The following is a 21157-nucleotide window of genomic DNA, read 5'->3' on the forward strand; positions in this document are numbered from 1 at the left end:
ACCTGTTCAATGCCTCAACTATTTCCTCATTTCCCATTATTAAATCCCACTTCTCATCCTCTAAAGGACCAATGTTTACATTAGCCACTCGTTTCATTTTATATATTTGTAGAAACTTATACTATCTGTCTTTATATTCTGAGCTAGTTTAGTTTCGTAATCTATCACTTTTCTTTACAGCTTTTTTTGTGGCTTTCTGTTGACTTTTAAAGTTTTCCCAATCTTCTAGCTTCCCACTGGTCTTTGCCACTTTGTATGCCTTATCTTTCAATTTGATAGCTTCACTTATTTCCTTAGACATCCATGGCTGATTACGCCTTTTGCTACAGTCTTTCCTTTTCACTGGTATATACTTTTGCTGAGCATTTTAAAAAATTGCTTTGGAAGTCCTCCACTGTTCCTCAACTGTTACACCATAGAGTCTTTGCTTCCAGTCTATTTTAGCCAACTCCTCCCTCATCCTATTGTAGTCTCCTTTGTTTAAGTACAGGACTCTGGTATTGGATTTTATCTTCTCACTTTCCATCTGTATTCTAAACTCAACCATATTTTGATTGTTCCTTCCAAGACGATCCCTAACTATAAGATCATTAATTATTCCTGTCTCATTACACTGGACCAGATCTAGGATAGCTTGCTCCCTTGTCAGTTCCATTACATACCGTTCAAGAAAACTATCACAGATACATTCAATGAACTCCTCCTCAATGCTACCTTAACTGACCTGGTTCGATCAATCAACATGCTGATTAAAATCCCCCACAATAATTGCCGTACTATTTTTACAGGCATTAGTTATTTCTTTGTTTTTTGTCCGTCAATGTGCTGTTATTATTTGGTGGCCTATAAACCACGTCTATTAGTGACCTTTTCTTTTTAGAATTTCTAATTTCCACCCAAATGGATTCAACCTTATTCTCCATAGAACCTATATCATCTCCCACTAGCGCACTGATTGTCCTTAATTATCAGAGCAACACCACCTCCTTTACCTTCCTGTCTGTCCTTCCAAACAGTCTGATACCCTGAATATTTAATTCCCAGTCGTGACCAGCCTGCAACCATATCTCTGTAATAGCTACTAAATCATACTCATTCACGATGATTTGTGCCGTTAACTCATCTACCTTGTTTCGAATGCTGCGAGCATTCTTCTTTTTGAATTCTTACATTCTATTAATAAAATCTCCTGAATTTTCCTTCCTCTTAATTCCCTTCATAGCCCTTGATGTAATTAAACCCTCCTGCATAAATGTTAACCTGCTGTTTCCTTTTCTATTTACCATTATACTTCCTGTCATTTTCCCCTTCCCTTCCCCCAATTCACTAGCTTAAATTCCTAGTGACCAACCTATTTATCCTTTTTGCTAGAACACTGGTTCCAGATTGGTTCAGGTGGAGACCATCCCAACAGTACATACCACTCCTGTTCTAAAACTGATGCCAATGCCCTATGAAATGGAACCCCTCTTTCCCACACCACTCCTTTAGCGATATGTTTCCTTCCCTAATTTTCTTATCCCTCTGCCAATTTGCATGTGGCTTGGCTAGTAATCCAGAGATTATAACCCTTGAAGACCTGTTCCTTAATTTCATTCCTCATGCTTGATAATCCCCAAACAGATCTTCCTTCCTAGCCTTGCCTATGTTGTCTGTCCCAACGTGGACCACAACAACTGGATCCTTGCCCTCCTACTCCAATATCATAGAATCCCTACAGTGTGGAAACAGACCCTTCGGCCTAACAAGTGAACACCAACCCTCAGAGCATCCCACCCAAATCCATCCCCCTATAACCTACCCAATCTACACATCCCTGAACACTATGGGCAATTTAGCACCACCAATCCACCGAGCATGCACATCTTTGGACTGTGGGAGGAAACCGGAGCACCTGGAGGAAACCCACGCAGACACGGGGAGAATGTGCAAACTCTACACAGACAGTCGCCCAAGGGTGGAATCGAACCCAGGTCCCTGGCGCTGTGAGGCAGCAGTGCTAACCACTGAGCCACCTGCTGCCCCAAGGAAGGTGGCGACTCCTTCGAGCTGGAATTGAACCAGCAACCTAAAGATGACAGACTCGCAACACACTACAGTCGTCCGTTCTACCAGCTGAGCTATCGAAGGAAGGCTGGCCAGAGAAGTCACTCACCATAGCACTAGGCAGGCAACACACCGTGCGGGACTCTTGATCCTGCTTGCAAAGGATGCTATCGATCCCCCTAATTATAGAGTCCCTACAACTACCACTTATCTTTTTGCTCCGCCCTCTTGAATGGTCTCCTGTACCAATTGGCTCATCCTCCCTACTGCTCTTTTCCTCATCACAGGGAGGAAGTATCTCATACCTATTGGACAAGGTCAAGAGCTGAGGCTCCTCCATTCCTGAACTCAGGATCCACTTACCTGCCGCACTTGCAATCAACCCTGCTGTTCCTGATCACTGACTGAATTTGAAGTACTTAATCGACCAGATGTGAGTGCCCCCTGAAGGAATGCGTCCAGGTACTTTTTCCCCTCCTGGATGTACCGCAGTGTTTGGAGCTCAGATTCTGGCTCATCAACTTTGAGCCGAAGATCTTCAAGCAACCACACTTGCTACAGATGTGGTTATTGCAGCTCGCAATGGGATCAGCCAGCTCCCACATCATAGAGCTACAGCACATCACCTTTCCAGACATCTCTATTTGGTTCATTAAGTTATTAGTAAGTTACTCCCAGTTAGTTAATTTATTTATTAGTTCTGGAGTGTCCTTTTCAAATTTAGCGCAGATTTCCAACCACCCAATCAGGTCAAAGCTCTCCTGTGACATCTTCTTTCCAGTTGGGTTTTGGTTACTCCAGCTGGTCCTCTTTCCAGCTGCACTCCTGGGAACAAGGCCGCGAATCCCTAAGGTAAGTTAGATTTATACTAACCACACTCCCGGTGCTCCTCCCTCCGACTCCACTCCTGGAAACCAGGCCACAAATCCCCGAGGTACATTAGATTTATACTAACTGTGCTCCGAGTGCTCCTCCCTCCAACTCCACTCCTGGAAACAAGGCCGCAAATCCCCGAGGTAAGTTATATTAACGCACTCCGGCTGCTCCTCCCTCCAACTCCTCTCCATGCTTTGGCTGCTCGTCCTTCCGACTCTGCTCCTGGAGACAAGTCAAGGGATAATGGTTAGTTTCTGTTTTGTTGGAGAAGGTCATTGCTTGATTTGATTTTTGATTTGATTTATTATTGTCGCATATACCTATGTAAATTGAAAAGTTTAGTTTTGCATGCACTACAGAAGATTATAACATACAAAGTACATAATGGTAATAGAATAGAGCGAGGAATGCAATGTTACGGCTGCAGAGAAGAGTGAGGTCAACATTAAATTTGAATCATGAAAGGTGAATTCAGAAGTCTAATAATACGAGAGAAGAAGCTGTTCTTGAATCTGTTGATCCATGTGTTTAAGATTAGCACTTCTACAGCATTAGGATTTCTTGCCACTTGGAGGTCAAGCCCAGATATTGGTCATGGAATGCTTCAGTATTTGAGGAGTCACATATCATGCTGAACATTGTGCAATCATCAACAACTTCTGATCTTATGATGGAGGGAAGGTCATTGATGGTTCAGCTGAGAACACTATCCTGAGGAATTCCTGCAGAGGTGTCCTGGAGCAGAGATGACTGAACTCCAACAACCACAACTATTTTCCTATGTGTCAGATATGATTCTAACCAGCAGAGAATATTCCCCTTTCATATTCCCCTTTCACCCTGATTTTGTGAACTTCTTGATGTCATGTTCAGACAAATATAAGGGTAGTCTCTTTCATCACCCCTCTTGAGTTCAACTCCTTTACCCATGCTTGAACCCAGGATGTCATGTGTTTTGGAGCTGAATGGCTCTGATGGAATCCGCACGGAGTGTCAGTGAGCAGGTTAGTGCAAAGCAGGGGCTGTTTGATGACATTGCTGATGACACCTTCCATCATTTTATTGATGATCAAGAGTATACTGATGGGGCAGTAATTTGCCCAGTTGGATTTGTCCTACTTTTTGTATACAGGACATACCTGGGCAATTTTCTACATTGTCATGTAGATGCCAGTTTGTAGCTCTGCTTGAACAGCTTAACTAGGGGTACAGCAAGTTCTGGAGTGCAAGTCTTCAGTACTATATCCAGAATGTTGCCAGGGCCCATAGCTTTTGCAGTACTGAATACTTCCAGACATTTCTTGACGTCATATGGACTGAATCAAATTGGCTGCAGATTGGCATTGGTGATGCTGGGAACCATTGGAGGAGGCTGAGATTAATCAGTTATCTGGCAGTTCTGGCTGAAGATAGTTGTGAATCTTGTTGATAACTCCTTCCATCATTTTACTGGTGATCAAAAATAGGCTGGTGGGTCAATAGCTGGCTAAGTTGGATTGTCTTGCTTTCTCATGTCCATGACTTATATGGGTAATTTCCTAAATTGTCAGATACCAGTGTTGTAGCTATACACAGTTGTAAATGTTCCTTAGTTCTGTTAGCTAGATACTAGTGCGTGGTTCAATGTCACGGTTTTGGGTCTGTTTCCACTTTGGCTTGGATAGACCTGGAATCTGCCCCCTCATACTATCCCTGGCAGTTGAAGGCAATTTTAAATGATGACTGCCAATAAAATAGCTCAGGATGAAGCACCAGCAGACGATAGGCTAAGGACCAAGGAGTTCAGGTACATAATTATTTGAAGTTTGCATTACATAATAGATAGGGTGGTTAAGAAGGCATTTAGCATGCTTGCCTTCATTGCTCAGACCTGAGAATTGGGACATTATGTTGAGGTTGCACAAGATGTTGGTGAGGCATCTTTTGGAGTACTGTGTCCAGTTCTGGTCTCCCTGTCAAAGGAAGGATGTTATTAAGCTGAAGAGGATTCAGAAGAGATTTATCACGATGTTGTTGGGAATGGAAGCTTTGAGTTATATGGATAGGCTGGGATTTTTTGACTGGAGCATAAGAGATTGAGAGGTAACCTTACGGAGATTTATAATATCATGAAGGGTATAGATAAGGTGAATGGCAGGTGTCTTCCCTAGGGTGGGGATTTCAAGGCCACGGGATATATTTTCAAGGTGCAAAGAGAAAGAGTTAAAAAAGACGAGGGGCATTTTTTTTATAGCGAGTGGTTCTTGTGTGGAATGAATTTCCAGAGGAAGTGATGGATGCAGGTACAGTTACAACTTTAAAAGACATTTAGATAAGAACATGAGTATGAAATGTTTGGACAGATATGGGCCAAGCACAGGCAGGTGGGACTAGTTTAGTTTAGTACAATGGTCAGCATGGATTGGTTGGACTGAAGGACCTGTTTCCATGCTGTTTGACTGAATTAAAGTCTGGTTTGATCGCTCAGATATTTTAAGAATAATATCTGGAATATTTATTTAAAACATAAGCTATATGAAAATATAATTGAATTTTTAAAGGAGTGAAGATTCTATTATAGTCTATTTAGAACAGCGGTGACAATGGATGTTAACCACTTTTCATCCTTACCTTACTTTCCAGTTGGATACACCAGTGATTGCAAAGGGTCCTGTGGAGATATGGTTAGGTGACTTACTGCGCGTGCAACAAGCATCATTGCATACTGTGATTAAATTAGCATTCTATAGCTTCAGCGAACCAGAATTCCAGTTAATACCTTTCCTCTATGAGGCTCCTGGCCAGGTAAACTAGTGACAATAGCTATGGTTTTGTCTTAATGATTATTGTTATTCTTCATTATTACCAGGTTCTATGAATAGTTTGAGTTAAATCTTATGTATGCAATTGTATAAATATGTTGATATTAATATGTAAATAACAATATGTATACCAATTATTACAAGTGTATTCAAGTTTCCAACTCTTCTGGCGCAATTCTCATATTATTCACACCACAGAAGGATCAGGTTCATTTCACCCTCAAGGAATTTTGGAAAAAGGGATTATTTCTAGTTTTCAGGAAGATATGATAGACTAAATACGAAAGGAGAGTTGGGGAATAAAAGGATGAGTAATGTGTTTTTTCAATCAATGAAATGTATCAAGCATTTAAATTATGAAGGATGGTTACTAATGTCAGATAAATAATCTTTGGTAAAAGGAAAACATTAAAGTTATTTTATTTCTATTAATTATGAGCAGGCATAACAAAGAATTCAGACATTTTGGCTAATGGTAAAAGTTTTGAATACCAAGGAATATAAACTAAAGTTAGAATGTTAGGAGTAAAAGTGAAATTAGGTAGAAAGCTCAATCATTAACAACTTGTAGACTGAATTTTCCAGGGGAACATTATTGAAGTAAACAGCATACGACAAGGATAGGATGGCAAGCCTAAAATGTTATACATTTATTTTAAACTAGAAATTGCTGGTGAAACTCAGCGGACAAAATCAACCTGCATTGACCAACCCAGCTGGGGAGGCAATGGCCTAGTGATATTATTGTTGGACTGTTAATCTAGAGACGCAGATAATGTTCTGGGAACCCGGGTTTGAATCACGCCACAGCAGATGGTGGAATTTGAATTCAATAAAATATCTAGAATTAAGAGTCTAATGATGACCATGAATCCATTGTCAATTGTTGGAAAAAACCATCTGGTTTACTAATATCCTTTAGGAAGGGAAACTGCCATTGTTACCTGGTCTGGCCTACATCTGACTCCAGACCCAATGTGGTTGACTCTGAACTGCCTTTTGGGCAATTAGGGATGGGCAATAAATGCTGCCTGGCCAGCAACGCCCTCATCCCAGTAATGAATAGAAAAAAGTTAACTTAGTTGACTGTGGCATTGATTGGGATTGGTGTCAACTGCACAGGGCTCAATTTGGGTGGATTTGAGATGAAGACAGAAAGTGCTGGAGAAACTCAGCATGTCTGGCAGAATCCATGGAAAGAGAAACAGAGTTAACACTTTGAGTCCAATGTGATTCTTCTTTCATTCTTATATTCTCCAAGATCTTTCAATGTCCTCTCCATGAACACTCACTATGCACAGCCATTTAGAAATATGATATGCAAAACCACTGTTGCTACAACATTATAAAATTGTTATTCAGACATTGCCATTTCTTTCTTTAAGAACATAAACTTCATCCCTCTAAATCTTGTCCAAATAAACCAAAGAAAAGAAAACAAAGACTAATATTAGATTCTCAAATGATGTTGACAATAGAGTCATAGAGCTGTACAGCATGGAAACAGGCCCTTCGGTCTAACTTGCCCATGTGACCAGATATCCTAAATTAATCTAGTCTCATTTGCCAGCATTTGGCCCATATCCCCTCTGAACACCTTGTGTTCATGTACCCATCCAGATGCCTTTTAAATGTTGTGATTGTCCCAGCCTCCACCACTTCTCTGGGAACTCATTTCATAAGTGCACCACCCTCTGCTTGAAAAAGCTGTCCCTTAGGTCCCTTTTAAATCCTACTCCCTTCACCTTAAACCAATGGCCTTCTAGTTTTGGACTCCCCTAGCCTGGGAAAAAGACTTTGGCAATTCAGCCTATCTATGCCCTCATGATTTTATAAACCTCTATAATGTCACCCCTCAATCTCTGATACTCCAGGGAAATATAGCCCCAGCCTATTCTGCCTCTGCCTATAGCTCAACCCTTCCAACCCCGGCAACATCCTTGTAAATCTTTTCTGCAACCTTTCAAGTTTAACAAAATCTGTCTTATAGCAGGGAGATCAGAATTGAATGCAGTATTCCAAAAGTGGCCTATTCTATGTCCTGTACAAGGCATGATAAATAAGTTTGCGGATGACACTAAAATAGGTGGTATGATGGACAGTGAGGAAGGTTATCAGAAATTGCAGCAGGATCTTGATCAGCTGGGGAAGTGGCCGAGAAATGGCAAATGGAGTTTAATATAGATAAGTGTGATGTGTTGCATTTTGGAAAGTCAAATCAAGATGGGAGTTTCATGGTGAATGGTAGGCCCTTAATGAGTGTAGTGGAACAGAGGGACCTTGGAGTTCAGGTCCACAGTTCTCTGAAATTGGAGTCACAGGTCGAAAGGGCAGTGAAGAAGGCTTTTGGCACACTGGCCTTCATCGGTCAGGGCATTGAATATAGAAGTTGGGAAGTTATGTTGCAGTTGTACAGGACATTGGTGAGACCACACCTGGAGTATTGTGTTCAGTTTTGGTCACCTTGCTATAGGAAGAATGTTATTAAACTGGAAAGAGTGCAGAAGAAATTTACAAGGATGTTGCTAGGGCTCAAGAGACTGAGTTATAGGGAGAGAATGAACAAGCTAGGACTTTTTACTTTTCTTTAGAGCAATAGGAGACTGAGGGGGGATCTTATAGAAGTGTATAAGATTATGAGATGCATGGATAGGGTGAATGCATTCAGTCTTTTTCCCAGGGTTGGGAAATCGAGGACTAGAGGGCATCAGTTTAAGAGCGGAAAGAATACATGGGAACCTAAGGGGCAACTTTTTTACATAGAGGGTGGTACGTATATGGAATGAGTTGTCAGCAGAAGTGGTTCAGACGTTTACATTAACAACATTTAAATGGCATTTGGACAAATACATGGAGAGGAAAGGTTTAGAAGGATATGGGCCAAATGTACAGAAATTGCATCAGCGTAGATGGACTAGTTGGTCAGCATGGACCAGTTTGGACTGAAGGGCCTGTCTCCTTGCTGTAGGACTCTATGACTCTGTGAACATGATATCCCAACTCCTATTATTAATGCACTGACCAATAAAGGTGAGTGTACCAAATGCCTTCTTCACTAGCCTGTCTACTTGTGACTCCACCTTCAGTCAAATGTGAACCTATACCTCAAGGTCTTTCTGTTCAGCAACACTCCTTAGAACCCTTCCATTAAGTGTATAAGTCCTGCTCTCATTTGCCTTACTACAATGCAATACCTCTCGTTTATCTAAATTAGACTCTTAGACGCTTCCTCCATGATAATCCTCAACACCAGGGCCCTGCCAGGCTGCATACTCAGCCCCCTACTATAGTTCTTATATACACACAATGGTGTGGCCAAATTCTACACCAACTCCATTTACAAGTTTGCTGATGACACCACTGTTGTAGATCAGATCTCAAACAACAACAGGAGTACAGGAAAGAGATAGAATGCTTAATGGCATGGTGTAAAGACAACAAATTCTCCATCGATGTCAGAAAAAAAATGAAGCTGATCATTGACTTCAGGAAGCGAAACGGAGGGCACGCCCCTGTCTGCATTGTGGTGCTGAGGTGTAGACGGTCAACAGTGTCAAACTGCTGGGAGCGACACACACTAACAATTTGTCCTGGTTCTGCCTCATTGAAATACAGTCAAGAAAGCACAGCAAACCTCTAATACCTCAGGAACCTAATGAATTTCAGCATATCCATAAAGACATAATTTTTTATAGATGTACCATTCAAAGCAACCAATTTGGAGGCATCATAGCATGGTATGGCAACTGCTCTTCCCTCGACCAAAAGAAACTACAGAGCGCTATGAACACAGCCCAGTCCATCACGCAAACCAGCTTCCATCTATTGACTCCATCTATACTTCCCGCTGCATTGGGAAGCAACCAAAATAATCAAAGACTACTCACACCCCAGTTATACTCTCTTTGATCAGACAAAAGATATAAAAGTTTGTATACACAATGCACAGGTTCAAGAACAGCTTCTTCCTCATTTTTACAGACTTTTGAATGCATCTCTTTAAAGTTAATGTTGATCTCTCTCTGCACCTTCTCGACAGTTGTAACATTGTATCCTGCAATCTGTTCTGTTACCTTGATGCACTTGTATAGTAGAATCTGCCTGTAAAGCACATAAGACAACAATTTTCACTGTACTTCGCTACATGTGACAGTACTGAATCAAATCAGATCAAATAGGGAACAACTGTGGAATTCTGAGTTGCAGGAGGATATAGGTATTCTTGTGTATGAGTCACACAAAGTTAGTCAGCAGGGAAAGAACATAATGATGAACAGCAACAACTAATCCTTTATTATAATGCAATATAAAAGTATACATGTCAATGGTGAAACTACGTCCCAAATATGTGTGCAGTTTTGGCCTCCTTATTTAGGAAGTGTGTAAATCCATCTGAGATGCTTCAGAGGAAATTTATTAGATTTATACTTAGAACAAATGGGTTGACTTATGAGGATGGGTTGGATAGGCTGGGCTTGTTTCCACTGGAGATCACAAGAATGAGGTATGATTTGATTTGAAGTCTATGTGATCCTGAGTGATCTTGACAAGATGGATGTTGATTTTTCCTCTTGTGGGTCAATGCAGAAATAGGGAACACTGTTTTAAAATTAGGGGTCACCTTTCAGGACAGAGACGAGGAGATTTTTTTCAGAAGGTTGAATGAGTTTCAAACTCTGCTTCAGAAGGTGGTAGAGGCGGGGTGATTAAATATTTTTAAGACAGACGTGGATAGATTCTTGTTAGGCAGGGAAATCAAGGGTTATCAGATGTAGATGGAAATGTAAAATTTAAAACCTAAGCAGATAAGCTACACTGTTATGGTTGAGCAAGGTCAACATGCAAAATGATCGACTTCTGCTGCTGTTCTGTATGGTTGCACTGTCATAACATGACTTGCAAATTCCATTCCAAGTCACATACCATCATGACTTGAAATCTCATCATCAGCTATCACTGGAAGATCCCCTCTGACAGTACTATGGGTGTACTTTTACCACATGACTCCATTACTTCAAGAGTATAGCTCACTGCCACTTTGTCAAGGGCAATTAGGAATGGGAAAGAAAGATTGCTGCCGTGAGTGTTACGAAGGTGGGTAGAGTATTCATGAATAGGAAGGCAGAAAGTTAGAATTTGTTGGTACAAATGATCATGGGCAAAAAGAGTGCTGTTACCCCTTTAAGAGCTTGTGCTTTGTCTGTGCTTGGAAGTTAATAAATGCAGGTGCACAGAGACTGCCTGAATGGAAACGTTTTGTAATAGAACAGCCAAGCAGCACTTTTCCCCAAGACAACAAGCCTGAATTTGGCGAATTAATTTAAACAATGCACCTAGATACAGAAAGCCAATTGAATTTAAAAACTGATGGTGTTGACAGCCTGAACCCAATCACGTTGTGAGGATTTGTTGCATTATCGGTGGTATTTAAAAAGAGATTTTTTGAAAATCAGCAGAGAGCCATCTGTAAATTTAACACCATTCAGCTCTTGTAGAAAGCCTATCTAATTAATCAAAGATATCATGGTATCGTAGCTCAAAGTCCTCATTAAAGAAATTGCAAAGATAAAACATCCCTGACAGCAGAATTAACAGAAGAAAGGTGTTTGTGAAGAGACTGGAGATGACAGAATATTCCAGAAGACAGTATGTGTGAACTTAGGGATTAAGTTATAGTTTATTTCTTCTTATTAATTGGGTTTATATTAGTGGGACTTGTCTTAATTTAAACAGCATTTCAATAGAATTTAGACCAGTTAGGGAGTAGTTAGTGGTATAAGGGAAAATTGTCAGTTCGTTAGTAATTCTGTTAATTTGTTCATTGTTAGGTGAAATTAATAAATTGTTTTTTGTTACTTGCAAAGTGGAGATCAGAGATTTTCTTCCTTTTAATACGTTGAGGGGAAAGGTGAGCTTCTCGGAGTGTTTTGGGGGTAATTATTAGAAAGGCACCTCCACTCCCATCATAGCAGATTGGGGCTTGTGTTTTAGTTTAATTATAAGATGATTTGGCTATTCCCCCTCTGTAACACCAGTAAAGCCAACATTCTTTGAATGGGTTTTAAAAATTAAATAAACCTGTTGTTTACAGATATCTTAACCTCAAGGTTGTGCTATGATGATGCTATCTCTTTTTCTGTTGTCATTTAATTATAGGTAGATTAATTGAAATTTTTTACTTAACCCTTGTTGTCAAAATAATTGACATTATTAATGCTCAGCTCTTCAGTCTAACTTCCAAACTTTGAAGAAAAGGAAGTAAATTTACAATGTTCACCAGCCAATTAACTCATGTTCTTCTTGTGATCTGAGTTTGTTTTATTTGTCCTCTTTCACTTCATTGGTTCTGGTCTGCTTCACACTCTTGAAGTGTATCAAGAAACAGGGATGACTAAGTATCTGTTTCTCCAGATGGCCTCATTATGAATGCTTGATTAGACTCCAATTCCAATTTATTAGATTAACTCAGCAGTATTTTTTTCTTTTTGTTCACTAGTGGGATGTGGGTATCACTGGATGGGCCACCATTTATTGCCAGTTCTTAGTTGCCCTTATAAAAGTGGTAGTGAGCTGCCTTCATGACCTGTTGCAGTTCATGTGCCATAGATTGACTCTCAGTGTCTGTAGGGAGAGAATTCCAGGATTACACAGGCTCAACTGGACTATTAACTTTATTCGATTGTCATCTTTATGAGATTATATTAAATTATCCTTTCTTTGTCTGTTCCTCAGCAGCAGTACATTCATTTAAATAATATTAGAAGGTTTGATGCAGAATAAATTTTCTGTAATTGAACCTATGAATGACAGTGGTTAACTAACACTTCGATCAGATTGTCAGAGACTTTGTTTATTACAAGACTGATTTCTAAATGGCTGATTCTTTATGAGCAGATCAAAACTTGCAGCATGGTGGCTCAGTGGTTAGCACTGCTGCGTTATAGTGCCAGGAACCTTTTAATTCTACCTTTGGGCAACTGTGCAAACTCCACACAGACATTCTCCTCATGCGTGCGGGGGTTTCTGCTGGGTGATTTAGTTTCCTCCCACAGTCCAAAGATTTTTTGGGTGGATTGGCCATGCTAAATTGCCCATAGAGTTCAGGCATGTATAGATTAGATGCATTAGCCATGGGAAATGCAGGGTTACAGGGATAGGGTATGGGTCCGAGTGGGATGCTCTTTGGAGGGTTGGTGTAGACATTTTGGGCCAAATGACCTGTTTCCACACTGTAGGGATTCTAGAATATTCATGTTTGGTGAATGGGTATAGAGGGAGCACCAAGGGAACATATGTCGCATTCAGTCTGGATGGGATTCAGGGAGCGGATAAGGGATGAGAGATTGAGGCCAAGGAAGAAGATTCAACTTTCCTTTAACTGGGAGAAAGTACCAGAGAACCAAGGTGAACATTCTATTTAGTCTGTGACAGCACCTGCCCACCTCCATTTCTGAAGCAGAACTGTTTTTAGGATTGTCAGGTTCAACAGAATCCCACCCCCATCTTATCAATTCTATTCATTCCACATGATGTCAAGAAATGGTTGGCAGTACTAGCTACTGCAAAAGCTGACCCTGACAGCATTCTAGCAATAGTACTGAAGATTTGCACTCCAGAACTCGCTGTACTCCTAGCCAAGCTTTTCCTTTACAGCTACAACAGTGGCATCTACCCGACAATATGGAAAATTGCCCAGGTTAGTCCTTTACCACAAAAAGCAGGACAAATCCAACCCAGCCAATTATGCTCCATCAGTCCATACTTGATCATCAATAATGCAATGGAAGGTGTCATCAACAGTGCTATAAGGCAGCATCTGGTCAGCAATAACCTGCTCGCCGATGCCCAGTTTGTGTTCTGCCAAGGCCACTCAGTTCCTGACCTCATTACAGCCTTGATTCAAGCATGGACAAAAGAGCTGGAGTTCAGAGGTGAGGTGAGAGCCCTTGATATCAAGGCCACATTTGATCAAGTGTGATGTCATGAAGTCCTAGCAAAACTAGAATAAATGGGTATCAGAGAACAAACTCGCTGCTGCTTAGAGTCATACCTGACAAGTAGGATGATGGCTTTGGTTGTCAGTCATCTCAGCTCCAGGAGATCTCTGCAGGAGTTCCTCAGGGTAGTGTCCTCGGCACAACCATCTTCAGCTGCTTTATCAGTGATCTTCCCTCCATTGTAAGGTCAGAAGTGGGGATGATCACCAATGATTGATTTGAATGATTTATTGTCTCAACTGCACAATATTCAGCATTACTTGCAACTCTGCATATTCTGACGTAGTCCATGTTCAAATGCAGCAAGATCTGAACAATATCCAGGCTTGGGCCAACAAGCAGAAAGTAACATTCATGCCACAGAAATGCTAGGCAATGACTATCTCTAATAAGAGACAATCTAACCACTGCTCTTTGACATTCAAAAACCACTGAATTCACTCATCAACATCCTGTGGTGGTGGTGGTTAGGGGATTGTGCTACCATTCACCAGACACTGAACTGGATTCACCTTCAACATAGAGTGGCTACAAGAGGCTAGGAACATTGCAGTGCGATTCAGAATCCCTTTCTGAACACCCAAAGCCTGTCCACAATCTATAAGACACACATCAAGAATGTGAAGGAATACTGTCCCCTTGCTTGGATGGGTACAGCTCCAAAAATTCTCAAAAAGCTTGACACCATCTAGGAAAAAGCAGCCCGCTTGTTTGGTGCCACATTCATCCCAAAGCTCAGTAACAGCAATGTGTACTATTTACAAGATGAGATACACTGCAGGAATTCACCAAAAGATTCTTAGACAGCACCCTCGCCTCACAACCATTTCCAGCAACAGATAATGGGAACACCACCATTTGCAAGGACCCCTCCAAGTCACTCACCATCCTGATTTGGAAATATATCCCTGTTGCTTCACTGTTGCTGGGTTAAAATCCTGGAATTCCCACTTTAAGGACATTGTGGATTTACTTACAGCATGTGGGCAGCAGTGGTTCAAGAAGACAGCTCACGACCACCTTCTCAAAGGTAATTAGGGATGGGCAATAAACGTTGGTCAGCCACCAATGCCCACATTCTATGAATGAATAAAAAAAACTTCTCTGAGTGAAATGGTGAACACAGGACCTAATTATTGGGAGACAACTCTTCCACGTTGGGGGATTTCTTGACTCCTTCTTCCTACTGTGTTTATTCAATTCTGATCCAGTGTTTCAGGTCTGTGACTGTTACAGCATTGGGTTATTTATGACATTCATTTTTGTGCACATACAGTCAATGTTTTCTTTTTGTACCTCCAGGTAGGAATTCTTGCAATCCAGATAATATGGACACGGGATTCAGAGGATGCAATTAAACTTGCAAAAGACAGTAAAAAGATTATGCAAACAACTAATCAGAAGTTCCTGGATCTGCTGAATGCCCTTATCAGCCAAACAACACATGATCTGACTAAATTTCAAAGAGTCCAATTTGAAACTCTCGTCACCATTCATGTTCACCAGAGGGATATATTTGATGAGTTGGTATGGTGAAAGAATTTATATTTGTATTTTAATTCCAGTTTATTGTTTCACCTTGGTACAGGTTTAGAACAACTGTTAAATCAATCCCTATTCCTTCACTGTAGTTGCCATTTCAGACAGATGGAAGATGTTCTGGCATATATAAAATAGGAGAGGAAGTAGAATATTCAGCTCCTTGATTTTGCTTTGTCAGTCAATAGGATCATGGTTAATATGTTTGTGTTTTGAATTCCACAATCCCATCCATAGTTGGGATAGGATGGCCATGGCCTGTTAAACCAGAGACCTAGGTAATGTTCTGGGGTACTAGGTTCAAATCCAACCACAACAGGATGGTGAAATTTGAATTCATTAAAAACCCTGAATTAAGAGTATAATGATGACTACAAATCCATTGTTTGGGGGAGAAAACCCCATGTAGTTCACTAATGTCATTTAAAGAAGAAAACTGCCATCCTTACCTGGTCTGGACTGCATGGGACTCTAGGCCCATGGCAATGTGGTTGACTCTTAATACCTCCTGGGCAATTACAGTAATAAATGCTGGCCTAGCCAGTGGTGCCCTCATTTAGTAGGAATATAAAAACAGAAATGGCAAATTTCTCCTGTCCAACCTGTTCACCAGTAAAATACATTACAGCTGATCTTTAGCCTCACTATATGTAATCTTCTTTTCAGTATAATACCTTCAGTTAAGAAAAGTGTCAACCTTACATTGCTTTTGAGTTTTAAACTTCTGCCATCTTTTCCTTTAAGAAGCTTTTCTTAACTTCCCACCTGAAAGACCTGAATAAAGTTTAAGCTTCTGGCTAATTTGACATTGCCCAACCAATGGAAATAATTTCTATCTACCTATCCACTCAAATCAAATTATCTTGGATCTTCTAAATTCCAGAGATTACAGGATTGGTTAGCTAAAAGGAAAACAGAGAGTAGGGTTAAATGGATAATCATCTGGGTGAAAAGCTATACCTACTGGAGTATCATGGGAATCAATGCTGGACTTTCAGCTGTTTTGAAGTGGAGGTCAACTCCCCTGATAACTAAAACTGAAACACCCAGATAAGATCACCTTGCCTCATAATCTGTTAAAGGAAGTGTGAAATGTAATCTGCCTCTCACTACCCCTCTCAACTAAATGAAATGAACTCCTGATAGTCAATCTATAACCAACAAGTAACAATTTATTTATCTAATTCTAACAGTGAACAAAGTAACAGAACTACTAACAAACCAAACAATTCCTCCTTAACTACTAACTATTCCTAAATAAAACAAAATTCTAATGGTATGCTGTTCCAATAGATATGACTCCCACTTACATAAACCAAATTAATAAAAAAAATTAAAGCTTAATCTTTCAAAATTACAACCAGGATAAGTCTTCCAAAATGTTTTTTTGCCTTCATTGCTGACCTCCAGCCAGGAACACCTTTATCCACCGAATTCTTGTGTCAGGAATATTAACTAGGAGTGCTATAGAACTTTATTTAGATGGTGCATACTCTGAAATCTTAGAGATTTCTGTGAGAGCCAGTAAGTTTCTCTTTCTTTGGAGCTGATGACTATTGAGAGCTGTTCTCTTAACAGATGGCAGTTTGTTCTCACCCCAATTTTCGAATACTGTCTTCTTTTATTCCCTTGATGACCTATTAATCTCTTACAATAGGATTGGTCTGAGGTTGTCAAAACCATCAGATTTAAATTTAATTGGGCTTTAGTATTTAGGACCTCGTTTAAATTAATTGGCTAAGTTCAAAAACCTGTTGTCTTGGTAAAAATGCTGCTTTGCCTGCTAACAGTCTAGCCTTTTGACACAATGTTTCAATTTCATGAACTCTGTGTGCATCTGCTGCTGCCTGCAGACATTTTATTAAATCTCCAAGCCTGTAAAAACACACGTTTTAAAGGGACCATGCACTCTTACCACCACCCCCCATCATTTTACAAACAAATTCTAATGTCCTGCCTTCCAATCCACAAGTACTATACTAACTTCGCAACAGCTCCCCCTTAAGAAAAATGAACTACCATTGTAAAAAATGGTTTCTTTTTTTCTTTAAATCTTAATGCCATTATTAGTAGATACATAGGCCATTAATCTAGAGTTACACATTTCATACTAATTCTACATACATATATATATATCATTGAACACTACCGTGTCTATCTTATATACACATTTTTCTTTTCAACCCGCAATAATGCATCTGCAATAGCATTGTCACAACCTGCAACATGTACAATCTGTAAATTAAATGGTTATAACATCAGACTCCAATGAAATAGTCCAGTGTTCTTGTCTTTAAATCTTTCCAAAAATGTCAAAGGGTTGTGATTAGTGTACACAACCACCTCCAATATATTGTTTGCAACATAAACATTAAAATGTCGTAAGGCCAGTACCAAACACAATAACTCCTTTCTAATGGTTGAATATTTTCTCGAGTGGATATTGAGTTTCTTTGAAAAATAACCAATTGGCCTTTTAATTCCACAATCATCCTTCTGTAACAACATAGCTCCGACACCTACATCACTTGTTCAATGGCAACTTTAAACAGTTTCAAGAAATTTGGCATGGCTAAAACTGGTGCGGTGGTTAATGCTGCTTTTAAATTCTCAAATGCTTCCTGTCGATGTTCTGTCAACCGAAATTTTGTGTTCTTCTTGAGCAAATTTGTCAACAGTGCCACCATGCTACTAAGGTTTGGTACAGACTTCCAGTAGAATCCGCTCAGTCCCATAAATTGTAGCACTTCCTTCTTCGAGGATGGTTTTGGAAATTCCTGGATGGTTTTCATCTTCACATTCCTCAGTGTCATCCTTCCATGTCCAGTGTTGTTTCCTAAGAACATCACTTCCGCCTTCATAAATTTTGTCTTTGCCAAATTTATGACCAACTTTGCATACCATAATCTCTCAAAGAGATCTGCCAAATGTGCCATGTGATATGTCCACAAGTGGCTAAAGATCACTAAGTCATCTATATAGATGGCGCAATTAGTCAATCCTGCCACAACTCTGTTCATAACTCTTTGAAATGTGGCACGTGCATTCTTCATTCCGAAGAGCATGACTTTAAATTGACCCTTTTGAGGTTACAAAAGCAGAAAGTTATTTTGCTCTGTCCGACATAGGTACTTGCCAGTAACCACAAAGTAAGTCCAACTTTGTGATGTAAGTTGCTTGTCTAACTTTATCACAGTATTCCAGCCTTGGAATTGGATTTAGTCATGGCATTGACCTTCTGGTAATCTACATAGAATGGTTGAAGACCATGAAGTTTGAGAACCAACACGATGGATGAACTCTACTTGCTTCGACTCAGTTTGATGATGTCTTCTTGGAGCATTGCTTCTACTTCCTTCTGTACCTGTGTTGCTTTGAAAGGATTAAGCCTATAGGGGTGTTGCTTTATTGGAACTGCATTCCCTACATCCACCTCACGTTCTATAGTATTACTCATCCCCATTCTATTTCTACACATGTCCTCATAGTGCTGCAAAAAGGCTTTCAATTCAATTCCCTGTTCCTAAGACGCATAACTTACTATCCCATCCCATTCTTTAAAGATTTCTTCATTATTTAATTTATTCAGAAGCACATCAAAATCCAAATTATCTGGATTTGATTCCTCACTCTGAGTGGCAGTAACTAATGTCTGTTTCTCCAGTTCCCTTTCCCTGTCATAATAAGGGTTCAGCATATTTACATGACATACCCAATAATTCTTTTTTCTATCTGGCATCTTTACCAGATAATTCACCTGACTTAGCTTCTTCTCAATCTGATAGGGATCACTAAACCTTGCATTGAAGGATCTCTTACCACAGGTAACAACACCAATACTTTATCCCCATGGGCAAACATACGAATTTTAGATTTCTTATCTGCTTTTTGCTTCATTAAATACTGTGCCACTTTCCGGTGTTGTCTAGCTCATTCACCTATTCTATTTAAGCTTTCTCTCACTTTAGATACACAATATAACTGTGAGATTTCTGACTTCAGACCTATCAACGTTTCCTTAATTAATTTTAAAAGCCCTCTGACTTCATGTCCAAATATCGATTCAAATGGAGTAAACTGAGTTAATTCATTTGGAGCATCCCTAATAGCAAACACTATAAATGGGATACCTTTATCCCAATCATTTGGTTAATCCTGGCAACAAACCCTCAGCATGGTCTTTAGGGTCAGATGCCACCTTTCCAATGCTCACTGGGATTCAGGATGGTACGCACTTAATTTAAAGCGTTGGATGCCTAAACTACCCTTAAATAGTTTGGCAGTAAAATTGGACCCTGGGTCTGACTGAATCTCCCTGGGTAATCCATAATGGAAAAAGGAAGCAAGCAACTCTTCCACAATCTTTTTTTTGCCTTGACATTCCATAATGGAATTGCCTCCGGAAATCTGATAGACATTGTGGTCAGCAAATACTGGTTCCCACTTTTGGTTTTAGGTGGGTGACCTACACAATCATAACCCACATGAAATGTTCTACAAGTGTGGGAATTGGCATTAAAGGCTCTGATTTTATTACTGCCTGTGGCTTTCCTACCATCTGACACGTATGACAGGTACAGCAAATTTCAACCACATCTTTCTGTAATCCAGGCGAATGGAAATGCTTTTGTATTTTAGCTCGAGTCTTCCTCACTCCTAGATGATCTCCTACAGGTAATTTGTGTGCTATCCATAATACCTCCATTTTGTATGCTACCAGCAACTCAATCTGGTGAATTTACATCCATTTCTCCTCTGCACTACCTACCAAGGTCTTCATTTCCACCTTAGGATTCTATCCTTAAGATAATAACATTTGCGAATACACTCTGATTCCTTTTCCGAGCTGGCTTTATGATATAAATCTTTTATTGTCTCATCTTTGTGTTGTAACTAAAAACAAACTGTAATTCTGGAATAGACACTCTTTCAATCACTCCCACTTATCTTACACAGGGGAATGCTAAATCTCTCTCCATTTATTCCACAGATTATCTCTCTCTCGGGTAACATTTCAGAGCGAAGGCAAATATTTTCATGTGTTACTATTAGAGACTGACCAGCTACCATATCTCTCAATATTTTAACTTCTTTACCTTCACCCCCTGTTCTTACTGAGTAAACCTACTCACAGAGGTGAAGTCTTTGAAGAGTTCACACATTATCTTACAATCCAGCCCATGATTAGACTGTGCACTCTCCTGCAGCTCCTTGACTTCTCGGGATTTCCTTCACAACCTCAACTGATCCCATTGATTTAGCATCTTTCACCATATCTTTATTCCCACTGCCTCCCTTAATCCACCAGCACTGTGACTTTGTAAGTCCCCCTCTATTACAGTGAAAACACCTGAGGCGCTTGGCCTCTTTTTCACCCTCTTGGGTTTCTTTATTCACCTGTGGTAAACTGTTCCCAGTGTGATCTACTTTTTGTTTTTCATTGAAGGATCTCCCTCATTCCCAATTTCTATCCCTCAGGGAATGAAATTGCCGTCGGAAGCTAGATTTCGATTTATGCACTAATGCGCATTTATCCACCATCTCTGCAATTCTTCTCGCTATTTGAAATTTCTTTACCTTAACATGAGTTCTTATCATTTCTGGAAGTGAGGTTTTGAACTCCTCCAGCAGAATAATCTCTCTAAGGTCCTCATATGTCTTTCTATCTTTAATGCTCTTACCCATCTATCGAAGTTGCTGTGTTTAATTCTTCCAAATTTAACATAAGCCTGACTTTGTTCCTTTCTTACATTTCCAAATTGTTGTCCATATGGTTCTGGTACCAATTCATAGTTATTCAAAATAGTCTGTTTTACTTCTTCATGTTCTCTTGACTCCTCACCTGACAGCACTGCAAACACCTCACTAGCCCTACCTACCAAGACAACAAGGTGCAGG

At 40.0% G+C, this 21157-nt stretch overlaps 1 protein-coding gene and 1 non-coding gene across 2 annotated transcripts in view; one reads left to right on the plus strand and one right to left on the minus strand.

Annotated features, from left to right (window-relative positions):
- The window catches only part of LOC109930964 (dynein axonemal heavy chain 8-like), a 2199840-nt gene that overhangs the window by 1845968 nt on the left and 332715 nt on the right, over positions 1 to 21157 (plus strand). The window contains 2 exon segments of the mRNA XM_048596622.1: positions 5545 to 5706; positions 15023 to 15252. Coding sequence (XP_048452579.1) covers positions 5545 to 5706; positions 15023 to 15252 — 392 coding nt within the window.
- Positions 2041 to 2130, minus strand: trnay-gua. The gene is given in 2 exon segments: positions 2041 to 2076; positions 2094 to 2130. It is a non-coding gene; the product is annotated as a tRNA-Tyr (tRNA).

Source organism: Rhincodon typus, chromosome 5 (genome assembly GCF_021869965.1).
Source record: "Rhincodon typus isolate 14 chromosome 5, sRhiTyp1.1, whole genome shotgun sequence".
Taxonomy (NCBI): Eukaryota; Metazoa; Chordata; class Chondrichthyes; order Orectolobiformes; family Rhincodontidae; genus Rhincodon; species Rhincodon typus.